A 23,240-nucleotide genomic window follows, 5' to 3' on the forward strand; every position below is an offset into this window, starting at 1 on the left:
TTTTAGACCAAATTCAGTTGAAATCCATCCAGGTAAAATGGAGTAGTAGCATTTCAGAGCTAAATTTTAAATTCTTGTTTAAGAGCACCGCCTCCAAGTTCCAAGGGTCCAATTAACTTCAGCAATGTAAAAGTACAGCTTCTCCCTTCAGAGTAAGCCGTTAGAGAAAGTAAAGAAAGTGAAGATAACATTGTCGTACTCATACCATGTAGGAGTTGTCGCCCCTACCTCACTTTCAATCGTTGTTAAATAGTGTAAAAAAAAATTGCTGAAAACTTGTAGATTGTTATCTATCAAAGTCGGACCTTTTGTATGTTAATGTCTCTGTGTTGCTCTTTATCAGCATTTGCTCTTTTTTCTGTCCTTATTAGAATTGCTGTCTTATTAGTATAATTTTTCATTTTTATCTTTATTTCAACAATTATGAAAGAAACTTCGTGTGGTACACGTGGTCTGTATGTGGTGTTCAATCATTGCTCTATCGACCGACCTGGACCGGCATATTTTTTCTAGTTCATTAATATCTCGATAAACTGTTTATACAGGTGAAGCTCAGAAATTACTCCGATATCATACCACAATATGCAGTTTATTTATAGAAATCAGTGAAGTAATTTCGACCTTGACAGATATTTGGTCTACATCTGAGGAATGTTTGGCAGTATACGAAGCCAATCCCACTCATACCCTCAATTACAGTATTTATTTCCCGACACACTCTACAGACGCCGATACTGCGTCATTGTCGACACGTGAAGCCAATATAGACACTTTGTGCTAAAGTGGCTAAAAATAGAAACCAGTTGAAAACTAACAACTGAACACGATCCTTGGACACTTGACAACTTGTAATTTTTTTTTTACAGAACGGACTTATACTTCCGATCAGTCGATTGGTTAAAAAAACTGACCAAAAATATATATATGAGTCCTTCGTGTGGAAATAAATACATATTAAAACGTTAGCGGGAAATTCAAATACATTTAACAAACTTATACATTTGCGTCAATAATTTGCTAACAGTAGATTTCAACCAATCAGCATAAAGATCTAACATCCGGTGTGGAGTACACAGCGCATACTATTTTATTAGGTTTACATCGTCACCAGCTAACATTGTGTACAGTGAGGAATCGGCATAAAATGTGTTGTTTTACTAAAAAACGTCTCTGTAGTTTGAAAATAGATGAAACCTAATAATTTTTTAAACGTATCAATGTCCACAACACAGCTACATTACATCACATTGCGCTCGCTCTAGGGCGCGTGCAGTGTCGATTTCATATTACATATAACAACATGTAGGCCTAAACTAATTTCCCGTTTCCCCTGACACGCCCGTTATTAACAGACTGTTTCTCAAATCTCTCCGGTTATATTGATAAATTTGTAGGTGGTGAAAGAAAAGAATACAGTAGTTTGAAACTTCTAAATGTGGAAAGGTTCGGACGTAAAGGAATAAAGGAGATGCACGTGCTTTTGTCACGTGATATGACTACATTGGAATACTTGGATACTTGCCGTGTACACATATCCGTACTAACCACGATAACGCGTATGATACATGCACATCCGGTATACACAAACCATATCTATGACATGTTACACATCATTGTGATGTATACACATTGTTTGATGACGTAAATGAACACTGGATATGACTCATGTTACCTGGGAGAGCGAGAGCCTTTCTTGTCTTGTAATGTATCGTGTTCGTCCGTTGTCCGGGGCATGCCTTACAGGAGAGGGGTAGCTGAATCTTACTGGTCGGAGAAATTCCAGGAGGATCTAAAAATAGAAATACAAACTATATAAATCATCTTTTGTAATATACTTATGGTGATACGTGAACCGAACGAGAACTTGAAATGCACGTGCATTTCAATTTTGTTTTCAAAGCAGTGACAATCAGTACAGAGAATAGGATATTAGTTGTATATAGTTGTATGTGTTTTGTATCAACTGATTTCTTATTTAGAGAGGTTAATTTCTGGCTTTTGAAACTAAGCAGCTCGTAAGAAAACCACCCGAATCTCTCGTGACTCACTATGATAATGTCAGTTATTATTCACGAACACCGCGATGCTATCAACCAGTACGGTATCCGGAAACCTTTGTTGAAAACAATTCCCTGGATGTTGACCTGCCGTTATTCTTCGAGCAATAGAATTAAATACAACTGTTTTAGTTGCTTTTAAGGTCGTGATGTTGGTTGGATAACACAGAAGTTCCTTGAAATACGTCAGGTAGAGGAACAACATCTGAACGAAATCCCCGGTGTCCGCACTTATACAGAGGAGCCCTGTTGATATGATTACACGCTGACTTGTTTTTGAGACTAGATTCTTTATGGTTTGTTGAGGGTTACTATATATAAATGTATATTATCATACTTATATTTACGTCGTTCTAAACGGTTTCTAGGCTATAGTAGCATTGGCCTTGAAAAGCCGTCTCGCCCATACCGTGTCGTTGACTCCGCAGCCTGCTGGGGGAGTTTAACCATCGTGTGGGTGAAGTCAGCAATGTTATTCATCAGCACATAAAAACATTCTTATTTTTTATTTCTCTATGAATGTATTACTATCTTCCATACTCTTCGTTCACGGAGTACAGCAAACACTCTTTAACTAGTAGTATATATTTTCAATGTAGAAAACGAAGGAGTTACGCATCATTCCCTTCCGCTAGACGTATCTATTAAAAACGACATATGTTGGTAAAGCATCTTTCACAAAAAGCAGGAGAAAATTACAAAAAACTGTCACTGCCACATCCGGTTGTATACAGAGCCTCCAATCCAGAAACAAATTATGCTAGTCTCCGCAACACCAACAAGGCATACACACGACTGACGTACAAAATGTCCTTATAGCTCAAATGGCGTGACATCCTTGTAAAACTTATCATAAGTTTAACATCTCTGAGTATCCATTTTATTTTAAAGATGATCTACTACCATTTACGCTGACAGATCCGAAGACAATTAACTGCTTTATCAAACACGTGCATGTACGTGTAATTGAAACCGAACGAGGCATAGACTGCCCCAGGGAATGTTCAAACATGTGTGATAGATTGATGATAAAATTCTCCCACTAGGATCCTGTTGGTGGATTTTATTTCATTCATGTATGTAAACACGTGTACTGGGAATCATGAAAAGTACATATATATCATGTTTGTGCACGTACATCGTTGTTACGTAGCTATGAATTGTTTTATCATTTTTGTTCAGACGGGGGTTTGTATGATCTCATGTAGGAGTCATGGTTTGAGTGTGGTTTTGTATGAATGTTTCAGATCCTGTGTAGTTAGAGTCTGCACAAATACCACCGTTCGGGTTTTGTCTGAACAAAATACTTTACGTCTAGCATGAATACATTTGATGTATGAAGGCTGAGTTGTTAAAACAAAAGATCTGCGTCTACATAGCATTCACCATATACATTACCTTTCTGGGATTTTAAAAGTACATTAATTTATTATATTGACCGGTGCTGATGTCTGTAGACCTTTTAATTTTTCTACCTTTACAATTCTATTTTCAAACAAACGTTTTAAATTCGGGAGGACGTCTATTTTACATTCTTTTGATGCATTTGTCGTCCTGTATAACTTCAGATGAAGGTCCAAAGTGAGTGCTTCAATCCAAACTTGGAGCGATAGGTGTTACTCAGGAAACAGAGGAGAAAAAAAAATTCCAGAAAATATATATCGAGATGGTGCTTATCATACGCTATTTCACGTAAAATATTCTGTTACATATGACACAAATAAACAGTAATGTACCCGAAAATTTACCGAAATGAATGATAGAAATCATGTTTTGTGGTTCGGCACAAGTCATTTGCGAGGCATTAAGATCACCGAAAATGCTACCGAAAAATTCTAGGTACATGTACTATTTTAAACATTCTTGATACAGACTATATATGTACTAAACATATTCCTTTGACCAGTTTGCTGGACAATTTAATAATTTGATTGTTAAGCAGAGATATAAAAATAAAAACCAACGAGCCTAGATTCGTTTTAGGACTGTTTTAGCATGATTCTCGATTATATCTTAATATTTTTTTAAAATGTCGGATTCGGAATAATTTTTCATGACATTTTTCACTATACGCTTACATGCCAAATTAAACTGCGATGCATTTTCCGATAATTACCCATGATGATAGTGTCATAATGAAAAAGAAGTTTGTGAAATGTCGAGAACAGTTTTTTGATACGAAAGTAAACACAAACTTCGTTAGACAGTTAGTTTCGTATCGGTTACTTGGACACCATCATATAACTTTAACAAAAAATGAAACTGAACGAACACATGACACCACAATGCTGAATACCATGTAGCTGATGACAAACATAATTCTTCCATATCACTGCCGACTTCAGTACACTAGATACGAAACTAAACACATACATTGTACGGCTACAAATAGTATTGTACTCAGTTCGAAACTAAACAAACCTGGACTTGCCACAAGTAATCAGAATCAGTTTGAGAGCAGCCATTGCATTTTTTCTTTCGCCTTTGCCAAAATGATGGCAGCCCATTACGCACGCTGTCAGCTTAAAAACTGTCTTTTTAATAGCCGCTGGTGAATCTTTCCGTACAGCAACTTGCCCAAGTACCATGAGTCAGCGTTTTATAGTCGTTATCAGGCAATGTTTCCAATATATGTTAACGTTCGTGAGATAAGAAATTACACAGATAAAACCTGTGTTCCAGATTAAACCCTCGATAACAGGACACCTAGTCCAACAGCATCAACAGCATCACCATCGTAATGTTCGCCAAAACAGAGAGATAAGTTTTGAAATTAAGGACGAACATTCGCAAATTAGTGTGATGTATATTTGTAACATTCACTCAAAAGCAATGTTGTAGATTTTTCTTTAATTCGTTGGGGATTTAATATCTTTGTAACTATAAATGCAATCTAAAGATGTAGTCAGTGAAAGACGTACATACCTATTATGTATTAAATGTCCTAACGGTACACACCTAGACATAATAAAATAATGTGCTAATGACGGTTTACACCTGAAGTTCAACGGAGAGCAACATTGTCAGATTTTATTAACTTTCGTACGTGTACAAGCAAATACTGTACAAAACCTCGTCACAAGTGACACCACAAGTGATATACAGGTGTCATATCTCGATTTGATGTCATATTTGTCATGAAGGCTGACGGAAGGGCTAGCTATCACTGATGGACTTGGTTTTTATAAGGATTTATCCCCTCAGTTGTCTCGTTGACCAATCTACTTATCGTCGACGTTTACTTAATTTAAAATTACCATTGTTATCATTAAGGAAACATATCACAATACTATTATTAAGATATCAGTCAAGGGGTTGTTAAATATTATACAAGTATGTCAGTTCGTTTCGATCGATAAGATGATTTATGTTACGGAGCCAATATCGACAAAGGTGGTTCAATTACATTTCTGTATCAAATTAATGGCACATAGTGCTCAGGATATGATACCATGTCATTGAAATTGCTCCTTGTGCAGGATATTCATCGCAGCACCATCAATACCGCATTTTTGACAAAACATTGCAGTACACTTTCGCGCGGCCTGACGGACAAATCTGATTGGCTGAAATTACGTTGCGTCAAAGAACACTCTCACGAGCGTGCAATATAGCGTTTTAACACTGTGGAGGATGTGCAATTCAATGTTAAATGGAATAACATGTGATCTGGTGTAATCCAATCAGCATTTGATACCAAACTGAAAATGAAATAAAACAATTTATCATATTAGCAGCCTGTTATCCTGTGATTTAGCCCATGCAAAATGCACCAGTGTTATGTGCTATGGAGCGTTTTTGATTGGCTGCACCAGTCGCAATTCGATTGTGATTGCACGGCAAAATGACTCCCTTCGTTTGATTTTGACTACACGTTTGAACTATATAAACTTGTCAATAAGTTACTTTTATGGCTTATGCGATGAAAAAAATATCTTAATTTTTTTTTTATTTCATCGATACAAGGGTTTCAAAAACACGAATACTTAGTTATTGTTGAGATAAAGTAAATAACAACTTTTCTACTCTTTTTTAAGTAATCTCATTTTTTGTCCAATGTATCGATGTAAATACACATGAAATGTCATATCATATTATTACACAAAATCAGTATTCTCAAATTTCTATAGTTTTAAGTAATAGTTCTGTTGTGTTTGTACATCCTTTCTAGCTTAACATTGACTTTCTCGATTTTCATTTAAGTTGAACTTACAAGCTATACTACGCTGACTTCTGCTCAGTTTGAAACTTTTTGGATATAACTTGTTTGTGGTATATAAAACAAGTGTGTAATTGCAAAACAGACATATTGGTTAGACGGAGATAAGATATAAGTATGGGACTAATATTATATATATATATTGTGCTTCACTGTTCACTTATTGTTCAGTTGTGTTCATTTTCAAACTTTATTTACATCATATCAAATTTTCTTTAAAGGTAAGCTATATGTAAATTCAGTACTGAGGAAAATCAAAAAATTATTAAAGCTTCTGGACGGATTTTTAAATTACATTAAATTATTGTATTCATACTTATATCGTTACAAACCTTGATCTGTTTGTCTACTGTATAGCACTGATACAAGTTAGTGATTGGATGGACAATTTGTCTGCTGACCTCTATTAAAAAAGGACTTAAAAAATGCATATAGTAATTAATCTTTTAAATTACAATTTATCTCAAAGGATTTAATCTTATTTACATACTCCACCGTCAATTTACCCTCTACATATTTGATTACAATAGAAAATAGAGGTATTTCTTTTGCTCTGTCTGTAGTCTAATTCCTTTTGTTTTCAAAGATCTTTACAATAAGACATAAAAAAAATTCCTTGAAGACCATGTTCAGGTGATGTAGGTTTCCATCGCTGTTAAATTTACTCTTTATCATTTAGTTACTGCCTGACTATTTTGTACACAATATCGTTTTCCTATACATAATTATTGATACATATGTGTATTGCGTCACCTATTCCATACGATAAATCTTGAAGCACAGGGAATCGAGATTTGGCTGTTTGGCATCATATATATACATTCTGATGAGGTTATCAGGCGCTCCATCATCGCCATAGACTAGGATAATATCTATCTGTACTCTCGCGTGTGCATGTCTGCCGTGCGATGATGCACGCGCTTGCGGGAAGGTTACGTAGGGGCCACATTGTGAGGAAAGTGCACTAAGGTTTATCGTATATTCTTGTTCTATGTTAAATCACAACAGGTCTGTGTTTTCTCCAATGTGTCATTGGATTTATTCGTTAATGATATAGCTAATTATCATTCAATTGGAAAATGTAATCACTGATGTACGGATATCTTTACTTTCATTTTTACAAAATCAATTTTGATCTTGTCTAACGGCCGTAAATTTGTTATCTTATAAACTTACAGTCTCTCGGAATTTCGTGAAGTTCATTGGCCGTAACCCTGAACATTAAGTAAACTAGAACTAAATAAGGCTTGACTGGGTATGATACATAAGATAGAAGAAACCAGTATTAACTGTAACAAGACTTGTTACATAAATCCCATAAGCTACCTCATCAGTCGTGAACGATGCTTATTACGCTTATTAAAGCATTTTAACATAGTGAAGGGAGGTAAATTATTAACAGTAAGCTTGACACTGACAATGAACCATGACGTACACATTTAAAAATTAAACTTTGACCTCCTTGACCATTTCGTGCGATCAGGAAACTGACATCACCAATACGTGTCAGATGTCATCATACACCTTTACACCGAATTCCACTAAAATCGGACGATATCTAAATTTTGACCAATCAAAAGCCTCAATTTGGCAGTCATTTGGATGACAATGTCATTTCTATTTCAGCATCTTAGGGAACGTCCTTTATCTACATTTCAGCCAAATTTTCATCTTGATGAATAGCACAAAAGTTATAAGTAAAAAAGGTATTAGCCAATAAGGAATCAAAATTGGCGACCATCTCACCAATCGAAAAATGAATCCCTCAAAATTTGGTGAAGATTGAACTTATATTTTTGAAGAAAAGTGTAGGAAAGAGGCAAAAGAATAAAGAAAAAAAAGTAATAAGAATTCACGTGAATAAGGCGAGTGTTATTTCAATAAATAATCTACTGGTTTATAGTGCAACTGATTTAGAAAACAAAACCAGACATCATGAACTTTCAGAAATTATTTCAACTATTTATTTTAGTTCGTATTTCAGTGACCAGGGTTTTGTCAGCATCACAGAAATATTTGTTTATTTGTTTTCTGGGTTCGTTGCGCTTGAACAGCCAGAGTCGTTTTGAGGCGAGGGTCTCCTTGTAGTAGCAAGTGGCTACCTCACTGAAAAAAGTATGAGAGGCCCGTATCCCGTTCAGAACAATTTGGGTAAAATGTCTCGATCAAAGACTCAACCACAAACAAGGCATCTCTGGTCTTCACCTGAGGTAAGGTCAACCGACTCTTCTGCAGAATGAACTAATTTGGCCACCATGAAGAACATCAGTCGATAAACATACATATATCAATAAAATTTATGTTCAATAAGAAATTAAATCCATAATTTATTCATACGTCCAAAGTCACCATACCTAATTTATTCAAATTAAATTTAATTAAAATTAAAACAATTCAAATTTCCTCGGAAATAACAATTCCTTTTCTTTCGTTGGAAATAACTACTTGTGATATAAATCGTGTTAGGAGAAAAATATCTTCATAGAAAAAATGTTGGTGTACAGTACAATACATATATCAAATCGATAACACACAGTATGGATCAACAAATACAGCGATATTTTATAGCGCGTACTTTACTGGATTCTGAATAAATCTTCGGTTTGGCAAATTTTTGTTTAATTAAAGAAAGACAGATCGCGTTATATAGTGTAACGGCTGTGTAAACCAGCTGGAGGATGGTGAAGGAAAGTTCTACCTTGTGACCTGCTTTATCAGGTGTAGCGAGCTCGTGTACGCACTCCTACGTACTGTAGGTAATTATATTGACGTGAAGGTACTACTAGTGTTGACATATCATGTAAGAGGAAAGTGGTAGAGGATAGGAAAGACCTCACGTTCCAGGAACTGGTAACTGATAACAATTTTACGTATAGCGCTAATAAGATTTTGTTGGTCAACAACTGAAAAAGTTGCCACTACAAATGAAATCCTACAAGCAATAGGAATTAATTTTCATGCTACGAAATTTAATCCTTCAACACAAGTTTTCATTTTAAACGAGAAAGTATCATGTAAGGTTCCTCTTTGGACGAAACCATTAACATTATATTTGGTAGAAAAATACCAATTGAACGACAATGCGGGTTATGATTTGTGGTAAGATGACGACAACACCTTCCCCCTCCCCCTCCCTGTGAGTAAACGACTCATTGAAGAATCATTCAAGCATGACCGAGTATTACCTCATCATTACAACTTATCTGAAAGGTGTAAGATTACTTAAACTTTTCTAGAGTATGTATATAGGAAGAAGTTTGGAATTTTCATAACATAGCGACTATGTAAATTATGGTAAATTACACAACAGTTAATATCATATAACAAGGGGTTTCTCTTAGAATGCAGCCATACAGAAACACTTGATGTGATAGAGCGGTTTCCGCAGTTAAAGAAGAACAGCATCTAAGATCGAAGGACAACGATGTCCATAAACAATGAACCTCAACTCAGTTAAAGTCACATCAAAATTAACCACAAATCATGGACTCCATATCAGCTAAGATCATATCATGACAGTGTCCACAGCATAGGGACACACAACAGCTATGGTCAAATGACGACAGTGTCCACAGACATAGGGACACACAACAGCTATGGTCACATGACGACAGTGTCCACAGACATAGGGACACACAACAGCTATGGTCAAATGACGACAGTGTCCACAGACATAGGGACACACAACAGCTATGGTCACATGACGACAGTGTCCACAGACATAGGGACACACAACATCCTTGGTCACACGACGACAGTGCCAAAGACATAGGGACACACAACAGCTATGATCACATTACGGCAGTGTCCAAAGACATGGGGACACACAACAGCTATGGTCACATGAAGACAGTGTCTAAAGACATAGGGACACACAACAGCTATGATCACGTGACGACACTCTCCACAGACATAGGGACACACAACAGCTATGGTCACATGACCACATTGTCCACAATCATAGTGACACACAACATCTATGGTCACATGGCGACAGTGTCCACAGACATAGGGACACACAACATCCTTGGTCACACGACGACAGTGCCACAGACATAGGGACACACAATAGCTATGATCACATTACGGCAGTGTCCAAAGACATGGGGACACACAACAGCTGTGGTCACATGACAACAGTGTTCACAGACATAGGGACACACAACAGCTATGATCACATTACGGCAGTGTCCAAAGACATGGGGACACACAACAGCTTTGGTTACATGACGACAGTGTTCACAGACAGAGGGACACACAACAGCTATGATCACATGACCACAGTGTCCACAGACATAGGGACACACAACAGATATGATCACATGACCACAGTGTTCACAGACATAGGGACACACAACAGCTATGATCACATGACCACAGTGTCCACAGACATAGGGACACACAACAGCTGTGGTCACATGACGACAGTGTCCACAGACATGGGGACACACAACAGCTATGATCACATGACCACTGTGTCCAAAGACATAGGGACACACAACAGCTGTGGTCACATGACGACAGTGTCCAAAGACATGGGGACACACAACAGCTATGGTCACATGACGACAGTGTCCACAGACATAGGGACACACAACAGCTATGTTACATGACCACAGTGTCCAAAGACATAGGGACACACAACAGCTATGTTAACATGACCACAGTGTTCACAGACATAGGGACAAACAACAGTTATGTTAACATGACCACAGTGTTCACAGACATAGGGACACACAACAGTTATGTAAACATGACGACGGTGTCCACAGACATAGGGACACACAACAGCAAGGGTCAAATGAGGACAGTAACTCTTTATATCCTGAATGATTTGTATCTAGCACAATGCCCGGTCTTGTGCTATCCAATGAAAGCCGGCGTAACAAACCGAAGTCTGGAATTCATTAAAGGTATCGGCTATGAATGTCAGGTACCAATGATGTATTACTGTGCTGGAAAGCAGGCTTCCAAATACAACTTGCGAATTTAAACATCAACCTTAGTCTAAAATGATGTTATTTTCGGCGTGGGATAATGACCTCCTACCTCCAGCTACAATAAAATACCTATTTATAGTTCAGGCCTGGCAATTCAACTAACTTTATTTAGACATGAGATCTGACACGTTTCCGGTTTTCCCAGACTAGGTATTTTTCCGATCGATGGGTCTAAAAATATAGATACAAGGGAAACAAAGATGAATACCAAACCTCAGCTCAAAACGGACCGGGCACCTATTTGTTAGTCCCAAGCCTTAAATCCTAAAAGGTACCATCATTCACGTTGGCGTAGCAACATTGTATACTTGTATGATTAAGCATACACTTGAAATCCATTGAGATATTTTTCTAACCTTTGTAATTACTTTACTTAGCCCCCAACCTCCCACCTCCGATCCCCCACTGGGTCTTCGCCCCTGGACCCTCTCTTGAAAGCATACACTACTGAAAACATGCCCCTGATACATAGGAACGATTGACTGTAGGATAAGATCCGCTGTATCTTCTTAACAATTAAACATGGTTTACGTAGAAAATGTGTGGTCAGCGAAGTCAGTGGGAAAGTGGGAACGTAGCAACCATTATCAGGTTAATGTAAACAAAACCTAAAACTTTATGTAGATAGTAATAAATTAAAAAAACGTGGGAAGCATCCCTGTTTTTTGGTCAAATTCGACTAGCTCACGACTAGGTTGTCTAAAGAACACAGTCATACATTAAAGAGGTCACAGAAAAAGAAGCGCGTTTAAAAATAAAAATGGCGTGTATTTTATTTAATCTATACTGTGGCAGATTTGTGTATTCGTCATTTCGTCCCTCACCACAGAGATTTGACACGAAATCCCGACCCATGATCCATATGAATATGATATATATGTATGGACCGTGGGTCGGGAATCAGTGCCCAATCCCCGTGTTCCTCACTCTTTAGTACTTCGTCCCCTTGAAGTGTCCCTCACTCTTTAGTCCTTCGTCCCCTTGAAGTGTCCCTCACCCTTTAGTCCTTCGTCCCATTGAAGTGTCACTCGCCCTTTAGTTCTTCGTCCCCTTGAAGTGTCCCTCGCCCTTTGGTCCTTTGTCCCCTTGAAGTGTCCCTCACCCTTTAGTCCTTTGTCCCCTTGAAGTGTCTCTCACTCTTTAGTCCTTTGTCCCCTTGAAGTGTCCCTCACCCTTTAGTCCTTTGTCCCCTTGAAGTGTCCCTCACCCTTTAGTCCTTTGTCCCCTTGAAGTGTCCCTCACTCTTTAGTCCTTTGTCCCCTTGAAGTGTCCCTCACCCTTTAGTCCTTTGTCCCCTTGAAGTGTCCCTCACCCTTTAGTCCTTTGTCCCCTTGAAGTGTCCCTCACCCTTTAGTCCTTTGTCCCCTTGAAGTGTCTCTCACTCTTTAGTCCTTTGTCCCCTTGAAGTGTCCCTCACCCTTTAGTCCTTTGTCCCCTTGAAGTGTCCCTCACCCTTTAGTCCTTTGTCCCCTTGAAGTGTCCCTCACCCTTTAGTCCTTCGTCCCCTTGAAGTGTCCCTCACCCTTTAGTTCTTCGTCCCCTTGAAGTGTCCCTCGACCTTTAGTCCTTCGTCCCCTTGAAGTGTCCCTCACCCTTTAGTCCTTCGTCCCCTTGAAGTGTCTCTCACCCTTTAGTCCTTTGTCCCCTTGAAGTGTCCCTCACCCTTTAGTCCTTCGTCCCTTTGAAGTGTCCCTCACCCTTTAGTTCTTCGCCCCCTTGAAGTGTCCCTCACCCTTAAGTCCTTCGCCCCTTGCAGGTGTGAGTGGAAAAGGTCTTTTTAGAGTTCCCAATTCGTTTAGGAGGAATACCATTTTCACTTAATTCACCAAACAAACTTTTTGTTTCGCACACAGGTGTTGACCATGTGCATCGTAAAATGTGCCGTGCACGTAATGTACGTGCACTTGTGCATTAATGTATAACAATGCAATAAGGATGTACATGGTAACAGCTAATAAAAGTTTAAACAATAAACAATGTGTATAATCTACGTGTTAACAGTGCATTATTTTCCCTCGTCACTTTCACAGGATTAATATTTCTATTTCAGGCTCAGAATAATAGTGTTGATTGCCAAGTTATCACGAAGATTCGCGGGTCATAACGAAGTGAATTAAAACCACTGGTAGCTTACAGCGGCACAAAACCAAACCATATGAGGAGAGGTATAAATATAAGCTTCCGCTAATTTTGTACAATGAAAAAGATAGACTAAAGTTTTTTTGTTTTGTTTTTTGTTTTTTTGTTTTTTGTTTCCAGCATCAAAGACACGTTCGACTTCCATAAATAATCACAAGAAAACGAAAGTTTCAAAGGTTACAAACCAACAGGAATTTTAGACTCGGATCAGGTTTGTAATACACAGCTGTGTGTTGCTCGGATGCCTATCAGCATTCATACAGTTTAAAACAGTCTGTACATCTATTTATAACCAGACCGTGTAAGATGACTTTACAAATCTTTTAAATCAATTGAAATGTTTGTGCTGCGCTATTCTCGGGTTGTTTAGCCATGTATGTCTGATCACCAGACAATTACAGCGGAAGTGGATGATGGATGTTCTATCCAAACAAAACTGTTCAAGGTATTACAAGCTGGGAAACAATTCATTTGAAAGATTCGTATGGCAAAGACGTGTACGTTGAGAGATCGGCCTAATTTTTATCAAACTGTGCCATACAGCTTGTTAGATAATAAAGTTACGCTGTGAAGTTATAGAAATATCGAGACTTTGTGGTCTCAAGAAATGATTGACAAAAGATATATTCTGTCGGCTTTAACTGATCAGTGTGTGATAATATGTAAATGGTTATGTAATTCAATTTTCACAAATAAAGGATTACGGTAGGAATCACACATATGAGTAGGACTTTAGGTGTCACAAGAAGTTTTGGACTTATAGATATTATATATAGGTAAACAGGGGGGTTATGTTTATATATCATAGTGCTTTTCCTACCCTCCAAATCTCATACTTCAATACGTATAGCAACAGATCGCGTAGTCATGACAACCTGAAACCCAATCCCACCGGAATCTCGTGCATCAGTCCGCGCCACGAGCTGTGTGCATCAATGTCTGGATGTCTGGGTGATGATAGAGACCCCCTCCCATCGCTTATCCACCTCCCGAAGGTTCATCAATAGAGGCTAGAGACGGGGGAAGGGACCTACTGCTGATTAATTACGAAATAACAGTCTAGGCATTGTGTATGAAGAGATGCGGGCAATCAGTAATATGCGTGTTTGATCCTAGTGACAAATGACTAATTACAACGACTATAGCTATGTAATATAGTTTTACTATAAAATGTGACAGGTGATTTATTGGTATCAACTAAAGATTATCATAACACAGTACGGACAAAAAAAATCTGTAGTTGTACTAGATAAATTAGCGGATTGGATCTGGCGCTACATTGATTCGAGGAAGATACATATCATGTACCGTTTGAAAATTTGTTTGAACGCACACCTTATTGACATCCATGAAAACATCTTCATGATCCTTTTAATCTCTGTTAATTGAGGTCATGAACTTCATAAAAGTTTTTTTTTCAAAGGTGAAAATTTTGATAAGGCAAACGTACATTACTCATTTATTAACTTTGTGTTGGGTACACATTTATGAATGAAAATGTCTCGTAATGCTCGTGAAATCCTAAATATCTGTTCTATAAATAGGGGACACGTATCGGTATCTAGTCATTTTGAAATGAAATCTCTTAATGAGAATGAGGAGTTAGATCTTAATGCGGGATGAAATGTATGTATTTATATATATATATATGTATACTTACTGTCTATGATCGGAGTTTAAATTCCAACAAGTCTCGGATGCCGGCCACGAAACGATACAATTATCACAACTACAGTTAACAGTGTATACTGAAGTGTTTCCTTCTTTTATCACAAAGGTGAGGCTCTGCGCATGTGTCGACAGCGAGCAGTTACAGAGGAGGAACCACACAGTGATGGAATGGAAACGTAGGTAACATAGCTAAAAATAGCCTGCGTGCCAGGTCATACACGCGCAACAAATATGACGTCAAAGAATTTCAGTCTATTTGTTAGAGACATCGGACAAAGTGTACGAAATAATTGTGATAGGTTACGATTGTGTTTTACAACATTGTTGTAAAGAGTGAAGCCTTTAGGCTACCGTGAAGTCGGTAATAAGACATTCACTAATTGTGAAATAATTGCCGCTGGAACCAACCCCATTCGTGACGTAATATTGCTTTAAGCGTGTTGTTTGTCCGATACTTATTTCCCTCCTTAAACCCCGCCAACCCTCCTTGTCCATTTACTCACCCACGCAGACCTTCAGTAGTTCAAGAGATAGTGTCAGAAATTCCTCGTTATATCTTGAGAGTATACATAGTACCATTGGCACACTAGATACTCACAATCATCGTACAGAGATTTTCTAACTATGACGTATGCTTATAAACCATTGATAAACGTATAAATGTGCCTATAAATCTATTGCAAAGAAGACATCAGTGTATAGTCTCTTCAAGCAACACCATCAACACGGTATCAACAACACTACCGCGAAAAGATTCTCACGTGAAAAGATAGCTTCGCTCGGCGTTTCGAATTATCCGCGGAAAGGTTTGTGTTAGCGATGTTTGGATCTAACAGTAGCCGCCATTTGTTATATGTTTTATTAGCAAATGAAAATTAATTGGGTTAAAGCTACATCTACATTTCACATACATTTTACGCGTCTTTTTTTATCAAAAATCTTTTTCAGACGGTGTCTTCAGTATTTGTTGTGTACCTTCAAATATGTCATGACTTTTTGTGTACCGTTATCATTGGTCATCAATTATTGCGTACTTTTCAAATATATCAGTTCAATAACAAAAACAGTCTGCCCAATAGAAGCGAACGGAAAACTTACCAAACAAACAAATGCTAATTATGCCTGTCTACTTTTTAAAAACAGCCGTAGCAATTCTTATGTATCTGAAATATATGATCATGCTATTGACCAGATCCTTTTTACTGGTTTCATTTCAAAGATTTTTTTCTCATGTGATGGAGGCATTGAAACTGAAAGAAGAAAAATCTCTGAATATGGAATGTTTCCACTTTACGATCGTTTTATAGGGAAGAAATCTTATCCGTTCATAACTGATTGTTCAGAACTCTGATAAAGAAGTTTAATGACTAGAAAGTTTCGGAAAAGATTTTATTTGTATATATTTTTTTAACGTAATAACAGCGAAAACTTCTCGGTTTTCAAATTCACAAATGTCCCCTTAAACACACAGAGGCAAAGGTAGATAGCTATATTCCTTGAAATTCATGAATATCTGACTTCCTACCTGACTGAGGTGACATATTCAGGACTTCGTCCAAATGGAAGGGAACCCTTATATTAAATCATCAATGTCAGTTATAAAACTCGGAATAATGATCACCATCCTTTCCTAAAGGAACAAAGCACTTTAATACAAGAAGGCTATGAAATGTGGCGTTCCCTTGAAATTCCCGTAGCGGATTGGGTGCTTAGGATGACAAATAGTACTTGATCGCCACATCCGGTTAGATAGCATATCATTTCGGTTACATAACCATAGCCTTGACACAAACGATTTCTCAAAATGATATTTCTACAGCAATCTGCACCTGATTTGCTGTTTAAAAATAACTGGTTATGTGAGATTTCGAAAGTATACAAGTTTAACTTACTTAAGTTTCAAGATTATTTTGTGTTCAGAGTTTTTTTTTACCACTGAGAGTTGTTCAATAAACAATATATATTGGGGATTGGAAAACGAGCTGACTGTTTATATTAATTCCTAATTCATAGTTCGTAAACATTGGATGCAAATACATTTCAAGAGGGGAAGGGGCCATCAACTATTTTAATGAGTTGCATGTACTGTAGATCACTTAAATTTCGCGTGTGATTTATTTTTGAGTTAAAACTCGAGGAGAGCCAATCGCAAATTCAAATCCCTCGCAAGTTTTTGTACGGAAATAAAAGTAACTACTATAGATGGTATCCATGGTGATTCCGTTAAATTCAGACGTTTTCAGGTATCTAGACGCATAATTCTCATAAACAAAATGGTATCCAATATGAAGCAATCCACTAATAATATTGGGCTCTTCAAGAGTACATGTCTCTAACAGGTCATCATTTGTGTATTTTGAATTATTTCTAAATCAGCGCTCGCGAAGTTATGTTTTCGCGAAGAGGTAAATTTACGAAAGTATTCCCAAAATCAAAGTAACTTACAGTAAGTTGCATCAACGTCCATTTTGCTTTATATGTTTGTTTTCAATGACATACTTTACCCATTCTAAAATAGTTTGAGAGTGGTGTAATTATCGCAATATCAACCTTTCGTTAAAAAAATCTTAAGATCTGCACATTTTGTACGAAACGGTCAGTTACGTGGTCTTGGCTAATAAACACGCTCCTTTCAACTATTGATGACGTAGACGCTCAGTTTTAAGTTAAATTGTCCATCCATTCGGATCAGAGTGTAGATCGAGGCATATGAAAAGATTTTAAATGTTTCACTGTGTTATATGTCGAAATTGTTGTTTATATCTATTCCCAGTGTAACTACGCGAAATTTCCATGTCTATATCTTAATGGTACAGGTATTTGTTTACTTAAGTAGATCGATATTAGTAAAACAACCGACATTGACAAGTGACGGGAGACACATCCGAAGTTGTCGGAAAGTTTCTTTCAAATGGAGACTGAAATTTACGCATCATTCTGTATAAAATTATTAAGTAAAACTAGGATACAACACCGTGTGACATATGGTTTTACTTTGTTGTGATATAACATATATATTCATTTAAAGATCCTTTATTTGAGAATGTTAACGATAGGTCAAACTGTCATTGTATTGCTCGGCAGTCTATAATTACCAATAAACCCACTTGAAGCGGAGAAAAGAGATTCTAAATATGACCCTAAGATAATCTTCATCGTCCTTCCCAAATCACACTTCGATGACATATTTGAGCATGTCGTTTTCATTAATCAATTAAATGTCGAGGAGAGGAAAGATTGCCGCCATGTTTTGGCCAGCGTCGTGATCGTAATGGCAATGACATGGAAATGCATTAGTATATATGTATATTGGGGATTAGATTATGAATATTATCCAATAAAATGTTACATAACCTTTATTTTCTAATTAAGGATTGACTGTCTCCTTTAATGCTTGCGTGTCTTTCAAGGCCTGAAATATTACTGACGGTTAAACTGTTGAAGCAAAAACACCTTTGTACATGTATGCATAAACATCAATATTTGAGATAATTTCTTTTCACGAATTCACAAAGACTGAATAAGACATATTATCAAATGATATCTAATTAAATAAAGCGTTGAGTATCGTCAAATTTACCACACAGAAACACTGAATTTACTTAGATACACTGTACATAAGACTCGATGAAATTATAGTAATCCGTAAACATAGCTTGTTTACAAAAGAAGAAAAAAATCACAAAATTTGGCTTCAATAACTTTACCATTTATGTTAAGAACCATCACCAACGTTACACGTATCTCCGATACATTGTTATATCTTAAAGTGGCGCAGTCTTTAGCTACCACGTGCCTGTCACTTAGCCCGTTCAAGTCTTTCCTTGTGTGTAATCTAGCTTCGATTTACTCTGTCATCTAACAGATCATGGTTTGTGGTAAACCTGAGAACACAAAGTAGACACAAAATCTCAATCGTAATAATAATGAGCGCATCTGTTGTTATAGGAGGGATTGGTTACGGCTGGAGGTGACAAAATTGATTGTTCAAGTATTATTTTGTTTTCAGAATACCAGCGAATGATTAAAACTTTATACACAACGTTGGTATTAAGATTTTAAATTGGAGAGAGAGAGAGTAGAAGAAGGTCAGAAATTAGAAAGAATATTTGCACTAGTTGGTGTTTGTGCCATTGGTTCATGTCTGTGGAACTGACTGATGCTTGTGGCACTGACTGGTGTATGTGGCACTGGTTCATGTGTGTGGAACTGAATGATGTGTGTGGCATTGGTGAATGTGTGTGGCACTTGTTCATGTGTGTGGAACTGAATGATGCTTGAGGCATTGGTTGGTGTATGTGGCACTGGTTCATGTGTGTGGCACTGACTGATGCTTGTGGCCTTGGTTAATGTGTGTGGCACTTGTTCGTGTGTGTGGAACTGAATGATGCTTGAGGCATGGGTAGGTGTATGTGGCACTGGTTCATGTGTGTGGCACTGACTGATGCTTGTGGCAATGGTTGGTGTATAAGACAATCTGGTGGCGTTGTTGGGCTCGCCTTCTTGTGATAGGAAAGCCGAGGAAGGATATAATGGTCATTAATCATTTGTAGCCAATTTACGAAGTGCTCTTCCGGTTATGTAGCACAAACAAGTTCTGAACACAAATAAGAGGATTTCGATAATTTGAAGGAGATGGTTGAAAACAAGACTCAGTTGGAATGTTCAGTATTTATCCTCGTACGTAAACAATATCGAAAGCCTCCTTTTACGCACATCTGGTTTTTGGCTTTTCCTAAGAGCGAGTATAAAACCAGTATCCCTGTATACCTAATTCAATCATTAATGATGATAAGCCTTTTCCGAATGGATGAATTTGTCGTGAGGTGAAATTCTATTGTATTTTAATTTGCTTCAATATAATACATTGGGGTACACGTATTAAGTTGAAGAAATAACTATATTACAGGTACCACAGTTATACTTTCACGTACATCAATTTCGCTCTCTAAGAACACCTGTAAATGAGCGGAGAAAATAGGCATGCAATACACGTGTAAACATGGTGGAGAATTCAACTATAACAAACCTGGCGATAAGTAGCATGCACGCACGTCCATTACACACTGATAATAGCTTAACCATGTGATGAGTCAGAGAGTTGGTGAGAGAAAGTTTTACACGTACATTGATTTCATTTGTATTTCAGATTAAAGTCCCAGCTATTTATGATCAAGATATATGGCTTATTCATATATTGATAATTTCACTTTTACTATAGATTTGTTAATAAATTTTGATTGTTTCCGTTTATTCCACGTCATTCAGATACTTCTTGCTGTGCCATTCTCTGGTGGTGATTACATATTCACGTAAGGCATGTACATGCATTTGCCCATGTTGGTAAATATCGTGCTGACGAACTACCGTCATGTATACACATGTGTTGATGACGTCATCGATATTGTTAATATAAAGTTTTCTTAGTTACTAGTACTCGTCATAGTGAGAGGTGATGCATATTTTAAGCATGATGCATTGACAATAATACATCTGCATGTGACATAACCGTCAGCATTAACACCATATTTCATAAATATTGACACATCAGACAAATTAAATTTGACATCAAGCCGTGCTAGGAGCCTTAGTATACCCTATCCATTTCTGAACCATTTCCAACAACACAGTCTTGGAAACCTATCATTACTACGAGATTTCGATTTCAAACAAAACATAGAGGAAGGTGTTAAGCTGATGATGTCTAAAACGAAAACCAGCTTTGCTAGACGAAAGGATATCAATTTACTAGACTTTAGAAGCCGTTGTTACTGTAATCATTGTAACAGGCATATACAGCCGTCGTGGTAGCCTCACTTTCACATGCAACAGTTTTGGATAACCTTCCTATATATCATATCTCAGTACATATAGGGACAATGACAGAGATTAGGTGGTTCAGATCAAAACAAGATGTATTTATGAAACAATTGCAAAACTCTGATGTGGGGCATTAAAACTATTGAGAAAGGCATGTTCTAATTGCATGCACACTTTAGTATTCATTGTAAAAATGGCTTATTTAAAGTTTTTTGAATGTAGGTCAAAGGTTACGGTCACGGTCACATAAATGCCTTGTCAAAACGAATACCCTTGCCAAATATTAAAGCTCTACCTCTTACGGTGCAGTAGTTATGGGCAAGGTTAAAGTTGACAACAGACAAATAAACAAATAGAGAGGCAGACAGACAGCACATATAAATAATATGTTCCCGATCTTTCAATCCAGGGGCATAATATTCCTTATTTAGTGAAATACCGTCTTTGAGTGACTGCAAACGGATTCAGACGTCAATGCGTAAAACTGAACGATATATCTTACCGTCAGCACAATATCAGTACAGAAGGTCAACCTAAAAAATCTAAAAGTGTTGTAAGTGTTGCCGTTCTGGTACGCTCCAGAAAGTTCAATAACAATGGGCGTCATGGCAGACGTGGAGACGGAACTAATATCTTTATATAGCATCAACCGTTTGTTTAGCGTATTCAGACAAAGAAATATGGATTCATAGATTCATGAAAAGACAAAATAAACTTAATATTTCAAGAAAACATTAGTCGTTTAATATGTAACCAGTATTTAAAATGAAATAAATACGAAATGTGATTTGTTTTTAATAACATATAATTAATTAATCAATAACGTATCGCCATTTTAACGAAATTGAGTGATTTGAGTGCAAAGATAAATATTTACAATTCTGGCGTAATGTTTGGCTTTATAGTCTATTGACGACAAGGAGAAAATACCAAGGCATTCACGTATTATCTCATAAAATATCAACGACGTGCTAAAATAGAAATATCTCTTAGATTATACCAAACACCCACAAGTGAATGGCACCATTAATACAAAAATAGAGTTAGAATGGAGCCAGATAATGAATTAAACAGCATCATATAGCTGTTTGGCACTTCCAGGACAATGATCTGACGGAGACTGAGAGGAGAATCTAAAGAGGAAAATATCAAAATCTAAATAGGGAGGTGCATTTGCCACAATTTCCTAATTTTCATTTATCTGATATTTTCAAAAGAACCTCAAGTGCATGTGTATATCTGGAACCGTACTTCTATTCCAATGAATTTTAAAACGTGGCATGACCGTTACGGCAAACCGAGGGGACTCAATCCACCAGCAGTGTTTATCACCTGCAATCTTAAAAATTGTACCAAAAACAGACAAATGAATAGCACTGTTTAATAACAATAAAACTGAATGACAAATTTTAAGTCTTTGTTATGATTTATTAAATAATGCAAACTTTTCCCTTAAGTGTGACCTCTTGTAAATTATAAAAAATAAGGAAAAGATAACAACCTTTACATTAAACATTTTCAGTTACTTTTAAACGATACATGATAATCACATTCTTACCATGATGTAAACCAACAACCCTCTTCCTTAACCATGATATCCTTAACCACTCATATCTATCGAGGAATTTCGAAATCTTTCACATGTTTGTTTCATTTAACTTTAAACAAACCACCAAATTATATCCTGGATCTAAAATATGTCGGATTTCCGACTTACTTACAGCTGACAACTGATTATAACTGAACAAATTTTATCATAATTATATATAATTGTTAACATTAAACCAGCCAATTAAAATCAACTATAAAATAAAATACAAATACATACATATTCATGATTGGCACAAATTTGATCAGTGTGGGATTTCATTTTGCCGTCGATAACAAAAGGGATATGTAAAAGTAGGCCATTTCATTTTTCACGAGTTTTATCAAATGAGTCTTAAAACGTTTGTTTTAGCTTTTACACTTCCAGACGAGTTTCTTAAAATCTCGTTTTACTTTTTATTCACATACCTCAGAAAAGTTACATATTGTTAGCTTTTAAAGTCTGATAAAATAATTACATTGGTGACATATACAAAAATAGTAGCAGGATGATTTCACTGCATTATAGGCCGATTAATTCTGTTTCCGTGATTGGTCAGTTTTGATTCTTGTTACCAACAGCATTAGTAAAAATAGCGTGTGTAAATTTTACTTCATCATTCACTGATATTTCTTTTCTTCATTTTACAAGCAAAATTTCAATAGACTGAGTCAAATTTTAGACTTGGTCTCGAAAAATCTTAAACTTGTTTTAAAAATCTTTAATTATCTGTGAAAAATGCAAAT

The 23,240-nt window shown here is 36.8% G+C and overlaps 1 protein-coding gene across 5 annotated transcripts in view; it reads right to left on the reverse strand.

The window, feature by feature from the left end:
* Window positions 1-15,182, reverse strand: part of LOC132550060 (tripartite motif-containing protein 2-like) — a 57,508-nt gene extending 42,326 nt beyond the window's left edge. For all 5 annotated transcript variants that reach the window (XM_060214071.1, XM_060214070.1, XM_060214068.1 and 2 more), the window contains exons 1-2: window positions 15,076-15,182; window positions 1,673-1,789 (exon numbers count right to left, since the gene is read on the reverse strand). In XM_060214071.1, the coding sequence (XP_060070054.1) occupies window positions 1,673-1,734 (62 nt within the window). In that variant the 5' untranslated portion in view covers window positions 1,735-1,789; window positions 15,076-15,182. The remainder of the gene's footprint in view (window positions 1-1,672; window positions 1,790-15,075) is intronic.
* Window positions 15,183-23,240: the final 8,058 nt, after the last annotated feature.

Source organism: Ylistrum balloti, unplaced genomic scaffold (genome assembly GCF_031769215.1).
Source record: "Ylistrum balloti isolate Yb309-2 unplaced genomic scaffold, AGI_CSIRO_Ybal_v1 Utg370104, whole genome shotgun sequence".
NCBI classification, from domain to species: domain Eukaryota; kingdom Metazoa; phylum Mollusca; class Bivalvia; order Pectinida; family Pectinidae; genus Ylistrum; species Ylistrum balloti.